Raw genomic sequence first — 18,459 nt, 5'->3', positions numbered from 1 at the left:
CGTGAGTATGCCGCGCTACTGTACACAGTATATAAGTCCCAGCGCGGCATACTTCGTCCTCATAAAAATCCTGAACGCGAAGTCCAGAGCGACGACGAAGTCTGGCAGCCTTTCTTTCCTTCACAGAACCAAGGTTACATCCGTAACCCAACGTTCTGTTTCACTCAAGAAAGGCTGCCAGACGGCTAGCCCAAGGGGCTGGAATATGTATGCCCAAACGTCGCGGCGGACAACCATACGACAATTGAATAAAGACACTGGACAATGCAAGAGTCAAAGACCCTTATTGAATGTCCACATGCCAACAGGGCTAGAGTGACTGGTTAACAGAACTCAAGTTAAACACAGTCGAATATGTGACCATCTGTCACAAGCTTAGAACCGAATTCCCAAAGGATGTGGGAGATAACATGTTGAGGTTATAGAACCTTGTGAAGATCGATGGTGAAGCCCAGCAGGCCACCGGGCAACCTCTTGTAAAAGGACTCCCTTCAGGAGCGACCATGAGGTGGCTCAGAGTTAGGAGGGCGGTAGGAGTCCAACACAATCGCCTGGTTGAGATTCTGTGTTGAAAGAATCTTCGGCATAAAGTCTGTATTAGGGCGTAGGACCACACCGGTGCCTTCTGGCTGAACATGGAAGCAGTCAGGATGAGTGGACAGCGCATGTAGCTCTCCAATACGCTTCGCTGAGGTGATGGCGAGAAGAAAAATCGCCTTCTGAGACAGCCATTTTAGGTTGATACTCCCAACGGGCTCGAATGGGGGCTTCGCCAGAGCACTGAGGACAATGTGGAACTGCCATGGCGGCACAGATTGAAGCCCCCTTGGGCGCAGTCTTTGAGCTCCTCTCATGAATTGGATAGACAGAGGATTAGCTCCGAGCGTTTTGCCATCTACTCGCTTATGGCAGGCGGGTATTGCAGAGAGAAAAAACTTTAGCTTTGAAGGGGACTTGCCTTCACCAAGTTTCTTTTGCAAGAATTCCAGGACTGAAGCTAGAGGGCAGGACCGGGGGCACTCATGCCACTGTTCGCACCATGCTTTGAAGGCTGCCCATCTTTAAGAGTACACAGCTCTTGTCGATGGGGCCCTAGCACACTGCAAGGTTCTTGTAACTGAGAATAACAACCCCCGAGCGAGGAGGGTGTCCCTTCTAACGGCCAGACCCACAAATTTAGGGCGGCTGGTGTCAGGTGCCACAACTCTCCCCTTGCGCAATGGGAGTTGCCATGGGGTGCTCGAGAGGAGGGTCTGAATCTCTGCAAACCATGGCACATGGGGGCGAAATGGAGCCATTAAGACAACTCTCAGGTTCTCCTTCCTGGTCTTCTCCAGGAATCATGGAGAAAGGGGGGAAGATCGTCCACCCCCAGTGGTGCGTCGTCTTGGTTTAAGGAAAACCAGAGTGGACAGTGGGTCGACTCCCTTGAGGCGAAAAGATTGCTGTGTGCCTTCCCAAAATGAACCCAGATCAGATGCATTGTTTCCGGGTGCAATCGCCATTCACTTGGGTGTGGCTTACCCCTTGACAGCAGGTATGCTGCTGTGTTCAGAGTGCCCGGCAGGTGCACTGCTCTGATCGAGTGGAGTCGAGTGCCTAATTAGAGGAGGAGTTCCCGGGCCATGTTGCGTAACGCCTGGGACCTCAGGCCTCCCTGGCAGTCACATATGCTATGGCCGACATGTTGTCTGTTCGAATCAAAACACTCTTGTTCTGGAGTACTGGCAAAAAGTGCCGGAGGGCAAGATATATCAGTCTCAACTCGAGAATATTTATGTGGACAGTTTTCCAACACTCCTCTGGCTCCTACATCATTCAAGACTGCCCTCCAGCCTGACAGCGATGCGTCTGTGGTCAGAACTTTGCGCTGGTAGATTCTGCCTAGTCGTACACCTCTGCACAAATTCTGGGGTATGGCCCACTATTGGAGGGCTCATAGGCACACAGGTGGCAGAGGGACAGATTTTCCCCTGTCCAGTACTGGGTGTACTTGGGCAGGTACCACTTTGCACTGGACCCATATCTAGAAGGCCAAGGCGTACCACCTAGGATGCAGCAGCCATGAGGCCCAGCAGCCTCTGACACTGGTGAGCATGCACATTCCTCCGTCCCATGAACTGTGACAGGCATTGTTGCATGGCAATAACCCTCTGATCCGAGAGACATGCCACCATCGTCAGAGTCCAGTTTCACTCCAAGGAAGGTGATTTGTTGTGAGGGAGGCAGTTGGCTCTTGTCTGAATTGAGAGACAGGCCCAACATTTGTAAGTATTCCATTACCATTGCTGTGTCCTGCCCTGCCTGCTGACTCTACTGGGAACATTTTAACCATTCGTAATTGAGATAGATAATTGACTCTGACGCCCCTCTGACACAGCGGGCTCAAGGCTGTGTCCATGTATTTTGTGAATGGGATAGGCCGAAGGGAAGGACGTTGAACCCGAAAGTTCTGTCCTCCAACGCAATCGGAGAAACTGGCGATGAGCAGGGTGGACTGCAATGTGGAAATAGGCACCTCTGAAGCCTATACTCGTGAACCAATCCCCGCACTGAATCGATTGACAGATTTGGGTCAGTGACAGCATTTGAAATGCAACGGGCGTAAATACTGGTTTAGTGGCCTTAGGTCCAGTATTGCACGGAATCCACCATCTAGTTTCGGAACTAGGAAGTAGCTCAAATAAAAGCCACTCCGCCGTTCGTTGCGACTTAACTCCCTTATTGCTCCTTTCCTTAACAGAGTATTTATCTCCTCTGTAAGGCCAGCTGCCGCTCTGGGTCTGGCTGATGAGAAACAAGAACACCCTTGAACATGGGTGGGCGGCGCCTGAACTGTAGCCGGTAACCAAACCTTACCGTTGAAACAACCCAAGAACTGGGAGAACACATTTCCCACACCTCCAATTGAGTGTGGGAGAAAACGTGCGGCAGGGCCACCTTCCCCACAAGAGCTGTAGGAGGGAGGACGAGAGCAGCAATAGTCATCCATCGCAAAATAGTTGCCAAAAAACAACGTTATCTGCTCCGTGGATGTTGGCAAACTGTGCCCACTGTCGCATAGGGGTAGCCGCCTCTGGTTGCTCCCACACAGTCGTCATTTCCCTGACAAAGTCCGGGGGAAGAGGTCTGAGCTCAAATCAGAATGATGGGGAGATGTTAAGCCATCTATGTATCCAGCATCAAGGTTATCGGATGCTTGCACTCATAGCAGCTCCACACTATTATCAGCACCTTGTGGGGACAGCTGCTGTGGTGACACCCTTGCAGGCTGCACTGAAGGGGCCATCTGGCGCTCTGTGCCTGATGGCGCAGCCTGGTGCTCGGGCCCTAATGGGGCTGCCTGGTGCCCAGGCCCTAGTGGCGCTGTATGGCGCTCAGCCAGCTGGTGCATCAACCACTGTTGACCGGATGCCAAGGACAAATTCCCCTTCACCAGAGACGCCATTTTATTGCTAGAACATCATAGGTCTCAGACAGTTGCTGAGGAGAGGGTTGAGTAGCTGGTATCGAACCTGAGTCCGTGGACGCCTGGGAGGATGGTGTATTATCTCATGTAGCCCTATTCACCTTACTCAGTAGAGTATGTGATGAGAAGGGGAGACCGCTCTCCCTGCCCTTAAAGCTAGTGCATGATCAGGGCTCAGACATGTCACACACAGTGTATGTCCATCTTTCACTGGCATTCTACTGTTGCAATTAAAACAGTTCTGGAATCCAGGCATCGTTTTTTTTTTTTTTTTTTAACCTATATTTAAATATATAAATGTTATTATTAATATTATTATTACTTCATCATTAAGTATCATTATTATTTCAGTCACACCTTGACTTTAGGCATGAACCTGATAGCACTGTTACTGCCTGGTACCAGATATGGTTCCAGCAGAGGTGCAAGAGATGGTGGGCACTAAGTGTCTCACACTCCAGTAGCAGCACTAATCACCCTAGGTACCGACCCTGGTACCAGCGTTGATCACTCATCGGTACCGAGAATGAGATTGTTGGTACCAAGAGTTGCGCAGCACGAGATCACGTCATGTGAGGCTGCTGGAGTAGCCTATAACATGCTCGCAAGCAACTCCTTCGACAGAGGGAGAGCGGCGGCAGGCAGCGTTGATTAGCTAGAGAGATGTCTCTGTAATCTCTTTCCTCCCTAGAGCAAACCACAACAACAGATTACTTACCTCAAGTTGAATTTCAAGTTGAATTTCAAGTGGAATTCTGGTACCAGCGTTGATCTCTCACCGGTACCGAGAATGAGATTGTCGGTGCCGAGAGTTGCGCAGCACGAGATCACGTCAGATGAGGCAGCTGGAGTATAACATGCACGCAAGCAACTCGATAGAGGGAGAGTGGCGGCAGTTTGTTACACAGGATAATTATTCCACTGCGGAACCAACGAGCCCAGCGAGTAACTTCCTCGACAGAGGAAGAGTCGCGGCCGTCCTGCAGGAGAGTTCATGCACGCAAGCAACTCGATAGAAGAGGGAGAGTGGCGGCAGAATCACAGTGAGCTACTGAACGGCGCCGAAGGTGCCCGTAGCAACATTAGAGATATAGCTAGAGAGATGTCTCTGTAATCTCTTTCCTCCCTAGAGCAAACCACAACAACAGATTACTTACCTCAAGTTGAATTCCAGGTGGATATGCGCCTCGGGGATTCCACGAGAGTAGCTTCACATGCGAAAGCACAAGCTACAGGGAGAAGCCACCGTTACTATAAGCGGCGATAGCACACCTTAATAAGGTGGGGATAATAGCCTGATAACGATAGCCTGGAGAGGGGCAACAATAGTCACCAGCTCTCGGACAGCTAACTGCCAGTAGGCACCTCGTTACCAGTATCAATTCGTACCTTATCAGATCGCGTGAGGGATTAAAGAGGACGAAGTATGCCGCGCTGGGACTTATATACTGTGTACAGTAGCGCGGCATACTCACGTGATGAAGTTTTGATATAAGTGTACCTCAGAACTCGCGCATGCGCGGATTATATTCCAGCCCCTTGGGCTAGCCGTCTGGCAGCCTTTCTTGAGTGAAACAGAACTTGTCTCTAATTGCTATCCGACATCGGAGAATGTCCGCGGACATCAGCGCGAGTGTACGTGGTTCTATTGAAAACAATGGAATCGAATTTTAGCTCAGCAGTGCTCAGCACTTTGTCGGAACCGGTGTGCGGAAGCCCTTTCCCAGGTGGGCTTTTATTTCTTTCTTTGGAAGAAACGAGGGCTGGTTTTCAAGTGTTGTGCTCTGTCGTGCTGCACCTGCCTTATGGAAAAGCAGCAAATTGCAGCCGAGTCGTGTTGTGTCGAGCTGCACCTGGTAGGAAACGTGCAGTAGGAAAGGGCCTAAGAGGGCCCAGTGAGACCAGGGTCCAATCAGGGCTTTACCGCTGGAACACACACACACACACACACACACACACACACACACACACACACACACACACACACACACACTTCAATGAAACTAAATTGGGAAACTACAAAAACAAAACTCTGCTATTGTAAATCAATAGGGCAATAAGTACAGTTGCAGGCAACAGGTCTACCCTCCTGGAGCTTCTGAGCTGCCCACAATAGACCACAAGGTTTAGGTCACAGTTATTGATTTGAAAAGGATACCATGACATCGGCAGATTATTTTACAGTAAAGAAAAACAGGTAGGTGGCCCTCAGTAATACCTGGTAGTCCTTGTATCCCTCAGACCCAGTAAAGTTGTGGACCCCTGTAGGATGGAGGTCAGAGTAGGTAGTGCAGCTGCTGCTCATTGAAACTGTATGTTTTGTAGGCCTACTGGACGTACAGTACGTTTTGCCGTTTAAAATTTCTATGGAGGGCCCTACCGTGGCTGATATGGTAGGGCACACATTTACCACTTGGCCGACCCGGGTTCGATTCCCGGTCCGGGTCCTTTGCCGGTCCTTCCCCATCTCCCTCTCCCAGCTCACTTACTGTCTCTTCCCAGCCACAGCAAACACCAGCCGAAGTCCCCCCCGAATCCACCGTGCTCCACTCCCGCGCGTCGTAGCTGGACGGAGGTGGTTAACGGCGGCAGGGGAGTACTGCAGAAATGTTCACCACCTCTAGTGACTAGCAATCGTTTTTCTGTACTTGACTCAGTCATCGATGCAGAAACTGACCCTGTCCCCCCCTCCCACCAGGTGCCCAAGCCTCTACCACAAAGAGTGCGACCCAGAAGCCGCCGGACCCTCGCTACCCCCAGGCAAATCACCCGAGAGCAGCCTGCCCATTCAGAACCCCGGCGACCATCAACAGTCCTCATAGGATCTTCGATGGTTCGCCACGTAACCCTACGAAACGCCCAGACGTGGTGCCTACCTGGAGCTCTCGTAGCCGATGTCCAGTCGAATGTGCCGGACGCGCTGTCACAGTATCCTACTGCCACAACTCTCATCGTCCACGCAGGCTCCAATGACATCCGGCTGCAGCAGTCTAAAAAACTTGAGTCCGATTTCCTCTCCCTTATTAATACCCTTAGCAGCACTGGAAAAAAATACGCTATCTCAGGCCCCATCCCCTCTGTTTGTTTCTCTGCCTTCCAGTTCTCCCGAATCCGCCAACTGCACGTGCTGGCTGATGAGACACTGCCGGCAAGAAGCCATTCCCTACGTTGACAACTTCTCCGCTTTCTGGAACCGCCGTAACCTCTTCGCACGAGATGGAAGGCACTTAACAGATCTGGCGCTCGTCTCCTCGCGACCAACCTAGAGCTGACCCTCGAAGCCCACCGGTCCTTGGATTGACTAACAGGTGTTTCAAATCCAAAGCACTACACCAATTTAGACACTGCGTGCCCAACAGAGAGTTTTCCCCTCTAGCTATCCACGCTGTCACTACCCGTAGGAAAGCTCGCAGATATAGACCCTCTGGTTGTGTACACAACAACCTAATTACGATTGCACCTGAACGCTATAACAATAGCTCTACTACTTTGAATGTTAATGCTGCATTAACTTAACGTGCAGTCCTTGACCAACAAAAGCTTCGTAGTAAACCAGCTGGTCTCGGACAAAAAACATAAGCTTTATGTTCCTTACCGAAACATGGCTTAAAGACGACGGGCTGCTACTTTTATTGAGGCTTGCTTGCCTTCCGATTACAAATTCCTTCACGCCCCCAGACCAAAGAAACGAGGCGGAGGCGTAGCCATACTTTTCTCCAACAAATTTAATTGTACTAAGATGAATCTGGGCTCTTTCTCTTCATTTGAATACTTGGCAATGAGGGTCCAAGCAAACCTCAAACTGATCATTATTGTTCTGTACCGTCCACCGAAATTTCTCTTCGTCATTTCTATCTGATTTCTCCTCCTTCATGTCCGGACGTACTTACTAACTATGACAAAGCAATAATTGCTGGCGACTTTTAATATCCCACGTAAATAAATCAGATGACGCAATAGCCAAAGTCTTTCTTGGACACATTAAATGGATTCGGCGTCGTCCAGAATGTTACAGAACAGCCTACCCATCGAAAAGGCAACACACTTGACCTTGTTATTTCACATGCACTTGACATCAACAATATATCGGTCACGGACGTCGGCCTCTCCGACCACCACTGTGTGTTTTTTGATTTTGACATTTCAAACACAAATTAGCACACCCAACAATGTCATTCACAGACGACGCATTAACGCCTCTGCTGAGCTTTAGATTTCAGACCTCATCAAATCAGGTGACCTACTAAATGGTCACTGCACACCTGATGAAATGGTTGATAGCTTCAACAACAACTTAAGAGGAATTCTAGATAACATAGCTCCAATTAGAACGACGACAAGAACCAGAGCTAGGTATTCACCTTGGATGAATGACTCACTTAGAGCCTTAAAAAGAAAATGCAGAGTAAACCGAGCGTCTTTTGGAGGAAAAACTAAATTAGAAGTCCACAGACAATCCCTTAGGGATGAGATCTCCTCCTACAATAATGCGGTACGCTCAGAGAGAAAAGCATATTTTTCCAAAATCATAACAGACAACCAGCATAATGCGAAAGTTCTTTTTTCCACTATTGACCACCTGCTTAATCCAACACATAGCAATAACAACCTAAATGCAGCATCACATGCCAAGTGCGAGGAATTTGCTAGATTTTTTAATAAAAAGATTGCCGACATTAGAGAAGGCATCCAAGGTGGAAACGCAGCAACCTCTGTCGCCCACTCAGGTGATACACCGAGGGGAGGGTTAAACCCCCCTAGGAGACCTGAGAGCTTCCAAAAGTTTTGTCCAATTACAGAGGACGACCTCTGTAAAATAGTCAGGGAAAGTAAGCAGTCTACCTGCAGCCTTGACGCGATCCCCACATATCTGCTAAAAAACGTACTTGGTTGCTTAGCAGCACCTTTACTGCAAATTGTTAACACCTCTATGCTTACAGGCATTTTTCCAAGCTCATTCAAAACAGCCATGGTAAAGCCACTCCTAAAAAAGACAAATTTAGATCAGAATTCTTTAAACAACTACCGACCTATATCAAACCTCCCCTTTATAAGCAAGGTACTAGAAAAAGTTGTATTTAAACAGCTTAATCAACATCTGGCTGGAAATCATATCTTGGAAAAATTCCAATCAGGCTTTAGAGCCAACCATAGCACCGAAAACAGCACTAACCAAAATATAAGTGATCTTAGGCTCAACACTGCCGCAAACAAGTTTCAGCACTTATCCTCCTCGACCTCAGTGCCGCCTTTTGACACGATAGACCACAACATACTAATTGACCGCCTTGAATCTTGGGTAGGCTTGTCCGGTCACGTCTTAGAGTGGTTCAAAACATATATTACAGGAAGACAGTTTTTTGTCACCATCGGAGAATACGTCTCCAACAAGTATGATGTGCCTTTTGGAGTTGCTCAGGGTAGTTGCTTGGGCCTCTCCTCTTCTCTCTCTATATGTTGCCCCTGGGCTCCATCATCAGAGAGCACAACGTTGATTTTCATAGCTATGCCCGATGACACTCAACTATATATCTCTGTCCAGCCTAGCCAAACCACTGCCATTCATGCCTTGACTAAATGCATGTCTGCCATTACAGATTTGGATGATGAACAGTAACTTCCTAAAATTAAATGAGGATAAAACTGAAGTGTTTGCTCATTGGGCCTAAGAAAAAACGTGCAAAACTCCACTCAAGCCTAGGTGACCTAAGCATACACATTAAAGATAAGGTTACTAGCCTAGGTGTGGTCATAGACTCGGATTTGAGCTTTGAGCCTCACATCAACAAGATAACAAAATCTACTTTTTTCCATCTTAGAAATGTCAACAAAGTGCGCGGCTTGGCCCCCCGACAAGACGCTGAGAAACTTATTCATGCCTTTGTCACCAGTAGGATAGACTACTGCAATGCTCTTTTCTCTGGTCTCCCAAAAAAAATTAATTGACAAATTGCAACTCATTCAAAATTCTGCGGCAAGAATCCTAACAAGAACCAGAATGAGAGAGCACATCACTCCTGTCTTGGCAGACCTGCACTGTTACCTGTCTCATACAGAATCGACTTTAAGATTCTGCTCACAGTATTTAAAGCATTAAATGGACTTGCCCCTAGCTATATCTCAGACATGCTCTCTTTTTATGCCCCTGCTCGAGCTCTCAGGTCCACTGAGCTGCTAAGGACCCCCACCCCCCCGCAGAAGAAGATCGGCGACGCCGCGTTTGCCTGCTATGCGCCCAAGAGATGGAACACCCTCCCCATCGAGATCCGATCAGCCACCTCCGTCGACTCCTTTAAGAAGCAGCTGAAGACCCACCTCTTCATCCTTGCCAACTCCTAGCTGCCAAGACGTCATAGTGTCCCAGCCGCCGCAGCGCCCTTACTTCTCGCAATCCAGCCCTGGCAGGGGGCTCCCCTAGGTGGCCGCTGGGTCTCTGCCTGAGGTTTCTTCCTGACTACAGGGGTCTTTTTTCTCAGACCTCACTGAGCTTTTTTTTCCCCCTCACAAACTATGAATCAAGCGAAAGGGAGTTTTTCCTCACCCCTGATGCCACCAGGGGCCGCACCTGAGCGCCCAATCTCTGTGTGACTATCTATGACTTATGATAGGCCCAGCCACTATGGACCTTACACATCTAAGAATCCTGGTCCTAACCTACGTTGACCTTATGACTCTACATTCTCTGTCTATCTCTTCTTCCTCTGCCTTCCTGCCTTTTCTGCCTCTCCTCTATACCTCTCCTTTTAAATCTATCTCTCCTCTCCTTTTAAATCTATCTCTAACAATGTTTTTTCCCATTTGTTAAGCACTTTGAGTTACATGCCTTGTATGACACAGTGCTATACAAATACAATTATTATTATTAAATTATTATTATTCTCCACTGTCCTGTCTCACAAAAACCAATAAAGGCTGAAAAGCCCCCAAAAAATACATTTTAAAAAATCTATGGAGAAGATCCCCCTTTTCATGTATGAAAAGTGCAGTTTTCCCAATCACAATGAATACTTAGAATTTGGTGATGGTAGTAAGTATTCATGAAAAAGCTAACATTTGCGAACTGGCAGCATGAATTCTGAAAATAAACTTCTAAAATATTGTGCACAGCACACAGTGCACTTTTACATATTGTTGTTCAGTATACGTTTATTAAGTTAATTACTAAACTTACTTCTTTTTGAGCTTTCTTCCTTTCATTTGTGGTCTGTCTCAAAAAAGCATCTCACTGTACTTGCATAAAAGTACATATTATAGACCTACTTATTTCTCTACTGTAGCCTACTGTACTGAAGGCCTGCGATAGTGGGGAAACACCGGCCTCTAGAGGCCAACTGGTGGTGCTGCAACGGCAGCAGAATGACCAGACCAGCCGTCATTTGCGGTCTTATGTTTTTAATCTGGACCCAACATTGTGGCAAGGATGAGATATAGGCTATTAGGCTTACTCCTTTTTTATACTAGCTGACACACTTTTATATAGCCTAACGAGACTTAGTTATGATTTTACAATGTAATGATTACAGTCACTGGAGCAAAGGGGTTAGTGCCTCAAGGGGAATTCAGTGTAGGGAGAGGTCAGGTACAACCCCTAAATTGAAAGACTAATTCCCTAACCACCACAGCTGATATTAGGCTACGTGCACACATTAGGCCTACAATACATGTTATTGCATTATATTCTTTCAGTTGGTTGGTTTAAAAAAAATACAATAGCCAAATTTCAGCAACAAAGTTCTGTGATCAATCTTTCTGTCTAGGTTGTTTGTGTCCAATAACAACAGGTGTTTTAGACTTAGTAAACAACAACAAATAGGCCTAGGCCTAAAGAACAGCCCTCAACACTCCATCACTGAATAGCATGTCGTAGCCTACTCCTAAACAGATCAGAGTGGTAAAAACACCTTGCAGCAAATGGTAGAAAATATACCGAATGAGAAAGCTTGTTAGACGTATAGTGTGACCAATGTTGCTACCAGACGCTGAGTAGGTGCGCGCGCGCTCTTCCGAAGTGGCGTTGTCCTTGTTGCGCATGCGCAGTGAAGCGCGCTTCCATTCATACACAAAGAGACGTCAAAATATCAAGTCGTTGTCGCCCCAACAGGGCCATCCGTGTCCGCTATTTATTTTCTTTTTTTACATTCTACGGTCAGCTTTTGTCTACAGACGTTATCTCGGGGGGAGAGGCGGGGGAGCAAGCCATAATAATAATATGAAGAAACGTTGTGCAGCGGCAGACGCCAACAGGCTTCGGAAAATGAAAAGGCTGAAAATGACAGAAAGGATCTCGGAAAGGTAAGGAGAGGTGACGCACCCGCCGGATGCCGTTGCTTTTGTTGTTGATGTCTTTGTGTGATGCGCCTCTCGTTCACGCGCTCACCTTGGCGGATATTTATAGCACCCTGTTTTAGCTGTTTTGCTCTCATTTAGAGTGTGTAGATTTTCGGACGCTGTGCCTCACACCTAGGTAGCCTATTATCTTATAATAAGCTATTCTGGGAAAGTAGTGCTGATAGAGGTGACGGCTACGCTGTGTGCAAACTGACTTGAAATGTTGTGTGACTTCAATATGACTTCCCTGATTGCATTAATTTCTGCAGATCGATGATGCCTTCTATTGTTGCACACTTTGACTAAGACAACATAATAAATCTAAATTGAAGGCTATACCATTGATTTAGCCTATGGTTTCACAATTTTGGGCTATTATTAGGCTATTATCCTATTATCACCACGCTAAGTGGCTATTATTTTGTATTAGCCTAGGCCTATTATTATTATTATTATTATTATTATTATTATTATTATTATTATTATTATTATTAGGCTATTATAATTGTCCTAGGCCTAGGCTACTGTTAAAAGTAGTATATCGATTCTCATACTTGTGCATTAGTCTGAGGCTCTCAGACAGGCTGTCTAGACCTCGATCGGCGCAATTGAATTGTAGACATAACAAAGCGAAGTCTCTTGGTGCGAGAACTTGTAATAGCCTATTGACGAGTCTGTTGTAGGGCTTAGGCTATGATGTGTTCAGTCACAGCCTATAGCCTATTTTCGCACAGGTTTGATCACACAAAGATATGCGCTAATATGCCTACTGACAATTAAATCCAGCTTGTCGTTGTTAATGTTTGGCATTCCCTCATTGCTTGCATTAAAATCGGTACAATCTCTGTTTTTTCTTGCATTCTGGGTAGCCTTCTGAGAGCGTTACATCATTCGCGCGCTGTAAATAGCACCATTTATTACCATGCAAAAGATGCTGTTTTGCTGTGGTACTGAGGAGCGGATGAAAGTTGTCATGGTTACCAAACAAAAAAAAGAGCAAGAGATGCAATTGGCCATTGAGAGAGAGAGAGAGAGAGAGAGAGAGAGAGAGAGAGAGAGAGAGAGAGAGAGAGAGAGAGAGAGAGAGAGAGAGAGAACAAAGGGCACTTGGAACAAAAGAAGCAATGGGGTCTGGAAAGACTTTGTCAGACAACCTCCGAGCCAAGACAACATTCATCTTCTTGCGACTGTAAGCTACAACGATACATTGGGCTACAATTATTAAGCGATATAACAAAGCGCGTTTTTTCCACGGTAGCCTATTGTCCTGACCTGGGGTTACTGAGTTCACCGTCCACTCTCCGTTGTTGTGCGCGCGCCCTTCACGCGCAATCACGTTTGATGTTGAAATCATTTCCTAGATGGAGAGACGGTGGAATGATCTACATCAGGTTTAGCCTATGTCAATGTTGTACAGATAGCAAAGAGCTATAAACTACTAGCTGATTGCACATGCCATCATCACCTCGCGAGCATGTCCCCACTCTCTCCCTCTTCTCTCTCTCCCTCTTCTCTCTCTCCCTCTTCTCTCTCTTCCTCTTCTCTCTCGTCCTCTTCTCTCTCTTCCTCTTCTCTCTCTTCCTCTTCTCTTTCTCCCTCTTCAGTTCACATTCTATCCTACCTGATTCCATTCCATCCCTTAATTGTCACTTCAGTGGGAGAAAGTTAAATGTGCAAACTACTGCATTGGGTTTCTGATTAATTAATGAATTTCAATAATTACTTTGACATATTATTACCAATGGGAAAAAATAGAGAAGAGTAGAGTACAATAGAGTAGAGTGGACTAGAGTACTTGTATTAGTCCCGAGGGAAATTAAGGTGTCTGGGACATTACTGGGAAATAACTGTGCAGTGCTTGTGTCATGCATGAAAGTCTTGTCTTTGTTAGAACAAAGAATTCAGTAGCTTATCTTGTTTATTGTGGGATCTATTTATATATTTATATTTAGAGGCCTAGCTTAAAAATAGGCCTTGTATAAAACCTGTACAATTGTAAATTAGGATGGAAAAAAAACACTTTTTTTAGACTTGAAACATTAAATGCTGACACTAGGCTGCCCACCACTGCTCCACCATATTTGTAGCCCCACCATGTGACCACACCATAATGAAGACTTTTCATATTTGTGTTTTCATATTCGTTATAACATATTAGTTTTTTCATATTCGTTATAACATATTCCTTCACATGAGTCATACCAAGTGGCACATGTTTATATTACACTACTTTACACTTAGCTGACAAATGTATCCTAAGCGACTGTAGGGTATTAGTTACAGTCCCTGGAGCAATGTGGGGCAAGGTGGCTTTATCAAGGACACTTCCCTCATGGATGACATGGGACTCGAACCTGCAACCTGCTGATCTCAAAACCAGCACTCTATAGGCCACGACTCCCCCCATTTAAACACATGATTAACTCACACATGCATCATACATGCTAAGCATTTAGGCCTACACCTACTATACAGTCAATAGACGATTTTTAACTTTTGATCTGAACCTTTCCTCCTCAGTGCTTACACAGTGTTGAAGTAATAGATGATCTTTCCTCTCCTCCTCAGTGCTTGACTCCTCATCTCCTCAAATCCTCCTCCTCAATGTTTAACTCCTCATCTCTCTCCTCCTCAGTTCTTAACTCCTCATCTCCTCCTCAATGTTTAACTCCTCCTCTCCTCCTCATCAGTGCTTAACTCCTCTCCTCTCTCACACTGCGCTGAAGTAATAGATTATATTTCCTCTCCTCCTCATTGTTTAACTCCTCATCTCCTCCTCTCCCCCTCCTCAGTGCTTAACCCGCATCTCTCCTCCTCTCCTCCTCTCCTCCTCTTCTCCTCCTCTCCTCCTCTCCTCCTCCTCAGTACTTATCTTCTCCTCATCATCACGGTGCTGAAGTAATAGATGATATTTCATCTCCTCCTCAATGCTTAACTCCTCATCTCCTCCTTAATGCTTAACTCCTCATCTCTCTCCTCATCTCTCTCCTCCTCAGTTCTGTCCTCCTCTTCTCCTCTTCTCCTCTCCTCCTCATTGTTTAACTCCTCATCTCCTCATCTCCTCCTTAATGCTTAACTCCTCATCTCTCTCCTTCTCAGTGCTTCATTCCTCCTCCTCAGTGCTTAACTCCTCCTCTTCTCTCTCCTCCTCAGTGCTTAACTCCTCATCTCCTCCTCAATGTTTAACTCCTCCTCTCCTCCTCATCAGTGCTTAACTCCTCATCTCTCCTCCTCAGTGCTTAACTCCTCCTCTCCTCCTCAGTTCTTAACTCCTCATCACCTCCTCTCCTCCTCAGTTTTAACTCATCTCCTCCTCTCCTCCTCCGTGCTTAACTCCTCATCTCCTCATCTCTCTCCTTCTCATTGTTTGACTCCTCCTCTCCTCCTCAGTGATTAACTCCTCTTCTCCTCCTCCTCTCCTCCTCATTGTTTAACTCCTCCTCTCCTCCTCTCCTCTCCTCCTCAGTTCTTAACTCCTCATCTCCTCCTCTGCTCCTCAGTTCTTAACTCCTCGTCTCCTTCTCTCCTCTCCTCCTCAGTGCGTACACGGTGTTGAAGTTCGGCATCATGTGGACGCTGGTGTTGTTGGCCGACTTCGTCCTGGAGTTCCGTCTGGAGTACCTGTGGCCCTGCTGGCTGTTCTTCGGCAGCGTCTACACCACCTTCCACTGCCACGGCCTGGTGAGTAGCAACACCACCTACACCACCTTATACCCCATAGCAGCGTCTACACCACCTTCCACTGCCACGGCCTGGTGAGTAGCAACACCACCTTCATCACCTTTACACCACCGTATACCCCATAGCAGCGTCTACACCACCTTCCACTGCCACGGCCTGGTGAGTAGCAATAACACCACCTACACCACCTTCCACTGCCACGGCCTGGTGAGTAGCAACAACACCACCTACACCACCCCATAGCAGCGTCTACACCACCTTCCACTGCCACGGCCTGGTGAGTAGCAACACCACCTTTACACCACCTTCCACTGCCACGGCCTGGTGAGTAGCAACAACACCACCTACACCACCCCATAGCAGCGTTCACACCACCTTCCACTGCCACGGCCTGGTGAGTAGCAATAACACCACCTTTACACCACCTACACCACCCCATAGCAGCGTCTACACCACCTTCCACTGCCACGGCCTGGTGAGTAGCAACCCCACCTTTACACCACCTTATACCCCATAGCAGCGTCTACACCACCTTCCACTGCCACGGCCTGGTGAGTAGCAACACCACCTACACCACCTTTACACCACCTTCCACTGCCACGGCCTGGTGAGTAGCAACACCACCTACACCACCTTATACCCCATAGCAGCGTCTACACCACCTTCCACTGCCACGGCCTGGTGAGTAGCAACAACACCACCTTTACACCACCTTATACCCCATAGCAGCGTCTACACCACCTTCCACTGCCACGGCCTGGTGAGTAGCAACACCACCTTTACACCACCTTATACCCCATAGCAGCGTCTACACCACCTTCCACTGCCACGGCCTGGTGAGTAGCAATAACACCACCTTTACACCACCTTATACCCCATAGCAGCGTCTACACCACCTTCCACTGCCACGGCCTGGTGAGTAGCAATAACACCACCTACACCACCTTTACACCACCTTATAGCAGCGTCTACACCACCTTCCACTGCCACGGCCTGGTGAGTAGCAATAACACCACCCATAGCCTTTACACCACCTTTACACCACCTTCCACTGCCACGGCCTGGTGAGTAGCAACACCACCTTTACACCACCTACACCACCTTATACCCCATAGCAGCGTCTACACCACCTTCCACTGCCACGGCCTGGTGAGTAGCAACACCACCTTTACACCACCTACACCACCTTATACCCCATAGCAGCGTCTACACCACCTTCCACTGCCACGGCCTGGTGAGTACCCTCTACACCACCTTTACACCACCTGGTGAGTAGCATTACCCATAGCCTTTACACCACCCCATAGCTACACCACCTTCCACTGCCACGGCCTGGTGAGTACCCTCTACACCACCTACACCACCTTCCACTGCCACGGCCTGGTGAGTACCCTCTACACCACCTTTACACCACCCCATAGCAGCGTCTACACCACCTTCCACTGCCACGGCCTGGTGAGTAGCAATAACACCACCTACACCACCCCATAGCAGCGTCTACACCACCTTCCACTGCCACGGCCTGGTGAGTAGCAACAACACCACCTACACCACCCCATAGCTACCTTTACACCACCTTATACCCCATAGCAGCGTTTACACCACCTTCCACTGCCACGGCCTGGTGAGTAGCAACACCACCTTTACACCACCTACACCACCCCATAGCAACCTTTACACCACCTTATACCCCATAGCAGCGTCTACACCACCTTCCACTGCCACGGCCTGGTGAGTAGCAACAACACCACCTACACCACCCCATAGCAGCGTTCACACCACCTTATACCCCATAGCAGCGTCTACACCACCTTCCACTGCCACGGCCTGGTGAGTAGCAATAACACCACCTACACCACCCCATAGCAACCTTTACACCACCTTATACCCCATAGCAGCGTCTACACCACCTTCCACTGCCACGGCCTGGTGAGTACCCTCTACACCACCCCGTAGCCTTTACACCACCTTTACACCACCTTCCACTGCCACGGCCTGGTGAGTAGCATTTACACTATATTTACACCACACCACCCCATAGACTTTACACCACCCCATAGCCTCTACACCACCTCTACACCACCTTCCACTGCCACGGCCTGGTAAGCACCTTTTACATCATTACATTACATTATTATTACATTACATTACATTACATTAGGGCAGTCATGGGTAAGCGGTTAGAGCGTCGGACTTGCAGCCCAAAGGTTGCCGGTTCGACTCCCGACCCGTCAGGTTGGTGGGGGGAGTAAATAACCAGTGCTCTCCCCCATCCTCCCCCATGACTGCGGTGCCCTGTTAGAATTAAAAGAATCTTTGGTACCCTCCCGACACTGCTCCTTTCGGGCGGCATTGGGGGCTGCCCCCTTGCACAATTGAGGCATAAATGCACTTTGGTTGTGTGCAGTCTTCACTTGTGTGCTGTGGAGTGCTGTGTCATATAATAGTGTAAACAAATAGAGACTTTGTAACTGTGTAACTGAGAAACTGAGCTTTTTATTTGACTTAAAAACAAATAATTGACGCATAAGAGGCAAACAAAAGAATATGCTATATGGTGTGATATGACATGTGGTCTGACGTACCCTGAAATAAGAAACTTAACAAATTGTTATCGACACTGACTGAAATTGTTTCTAACCACAGCCAGGTTTTACCAGCATTCGGGCTGTTGGCGCCAATGTCAAGCCCTGTGATAAACAAAGACTTCCCCTCACATGGAAATCAATAATCTAATGATGTTGGTGTCTTGTAATGGCTATTGATCAGGGAATGGCTGTATCTATACGATTACATGTTTTGGAACATGATCCAATTTTGTCTTCTCTTTTTCATCATCAGGGTCATTAGTAGGGAAACACCTGACTGCTGTGTATTCCCAACCAGCAGGCCAACACACATTGTAACCCCTCTCCCTCTATCTCTCTTCCCGTCTCTCTCTCTCCCTCTCCTCCCATTTCTCTCTCTCTCCCTCTCTCTCT

At 47.5% G+C, this 18,459-nt stretch overlaps 1 protein-coding gene across 1 annotated transcript in view; it reads left to right on the top strand.

Moving 5' to 3' along the window:
• The first annotated feature begins 11,678 nt into the window (after positions 1-11,678).
• si:dkey-12h9.6 (macoilin-1) overlaps positions 11,679-18,459 on the top strand; it is a 31,965-nt gene continuing 25,184 nt past the window's right edge. The window contains exons 1-2 of the mRNA XM_063223823.1: positions 11,679-11,761; positions 15,337-15,478. Coding sequence (XP_063079893.1) covers positions 11,679-11,761; positions 15,337-15,478 — 225 coding nt within the window. The remainder of the gene's footprint in view (positions 11,762-15,336; positions 15,479-18,459) is intronic.

Source organism: Engraulis encrasicolus, chromosome 18 (genome assembly GCF_034702125.1).
Source record: "Engraulis encrasicolus isolate BLACKSEA-1 chromosome 18, IST_EnEncr_1.0, whole genome shotgun sequence".
Taxonomy (NCBI): domain Eukaryota; kingdom Metazoa; phylum Chordata; class Actinopteri; order Clupeiformes; family Engraulidae; genus Engraulis; species Engraulis encrasicolus.
Note: the sequence above shows the minus strand (reverse complement) of the source record. Positions and strands in the feature narration are given on the sequence as shown.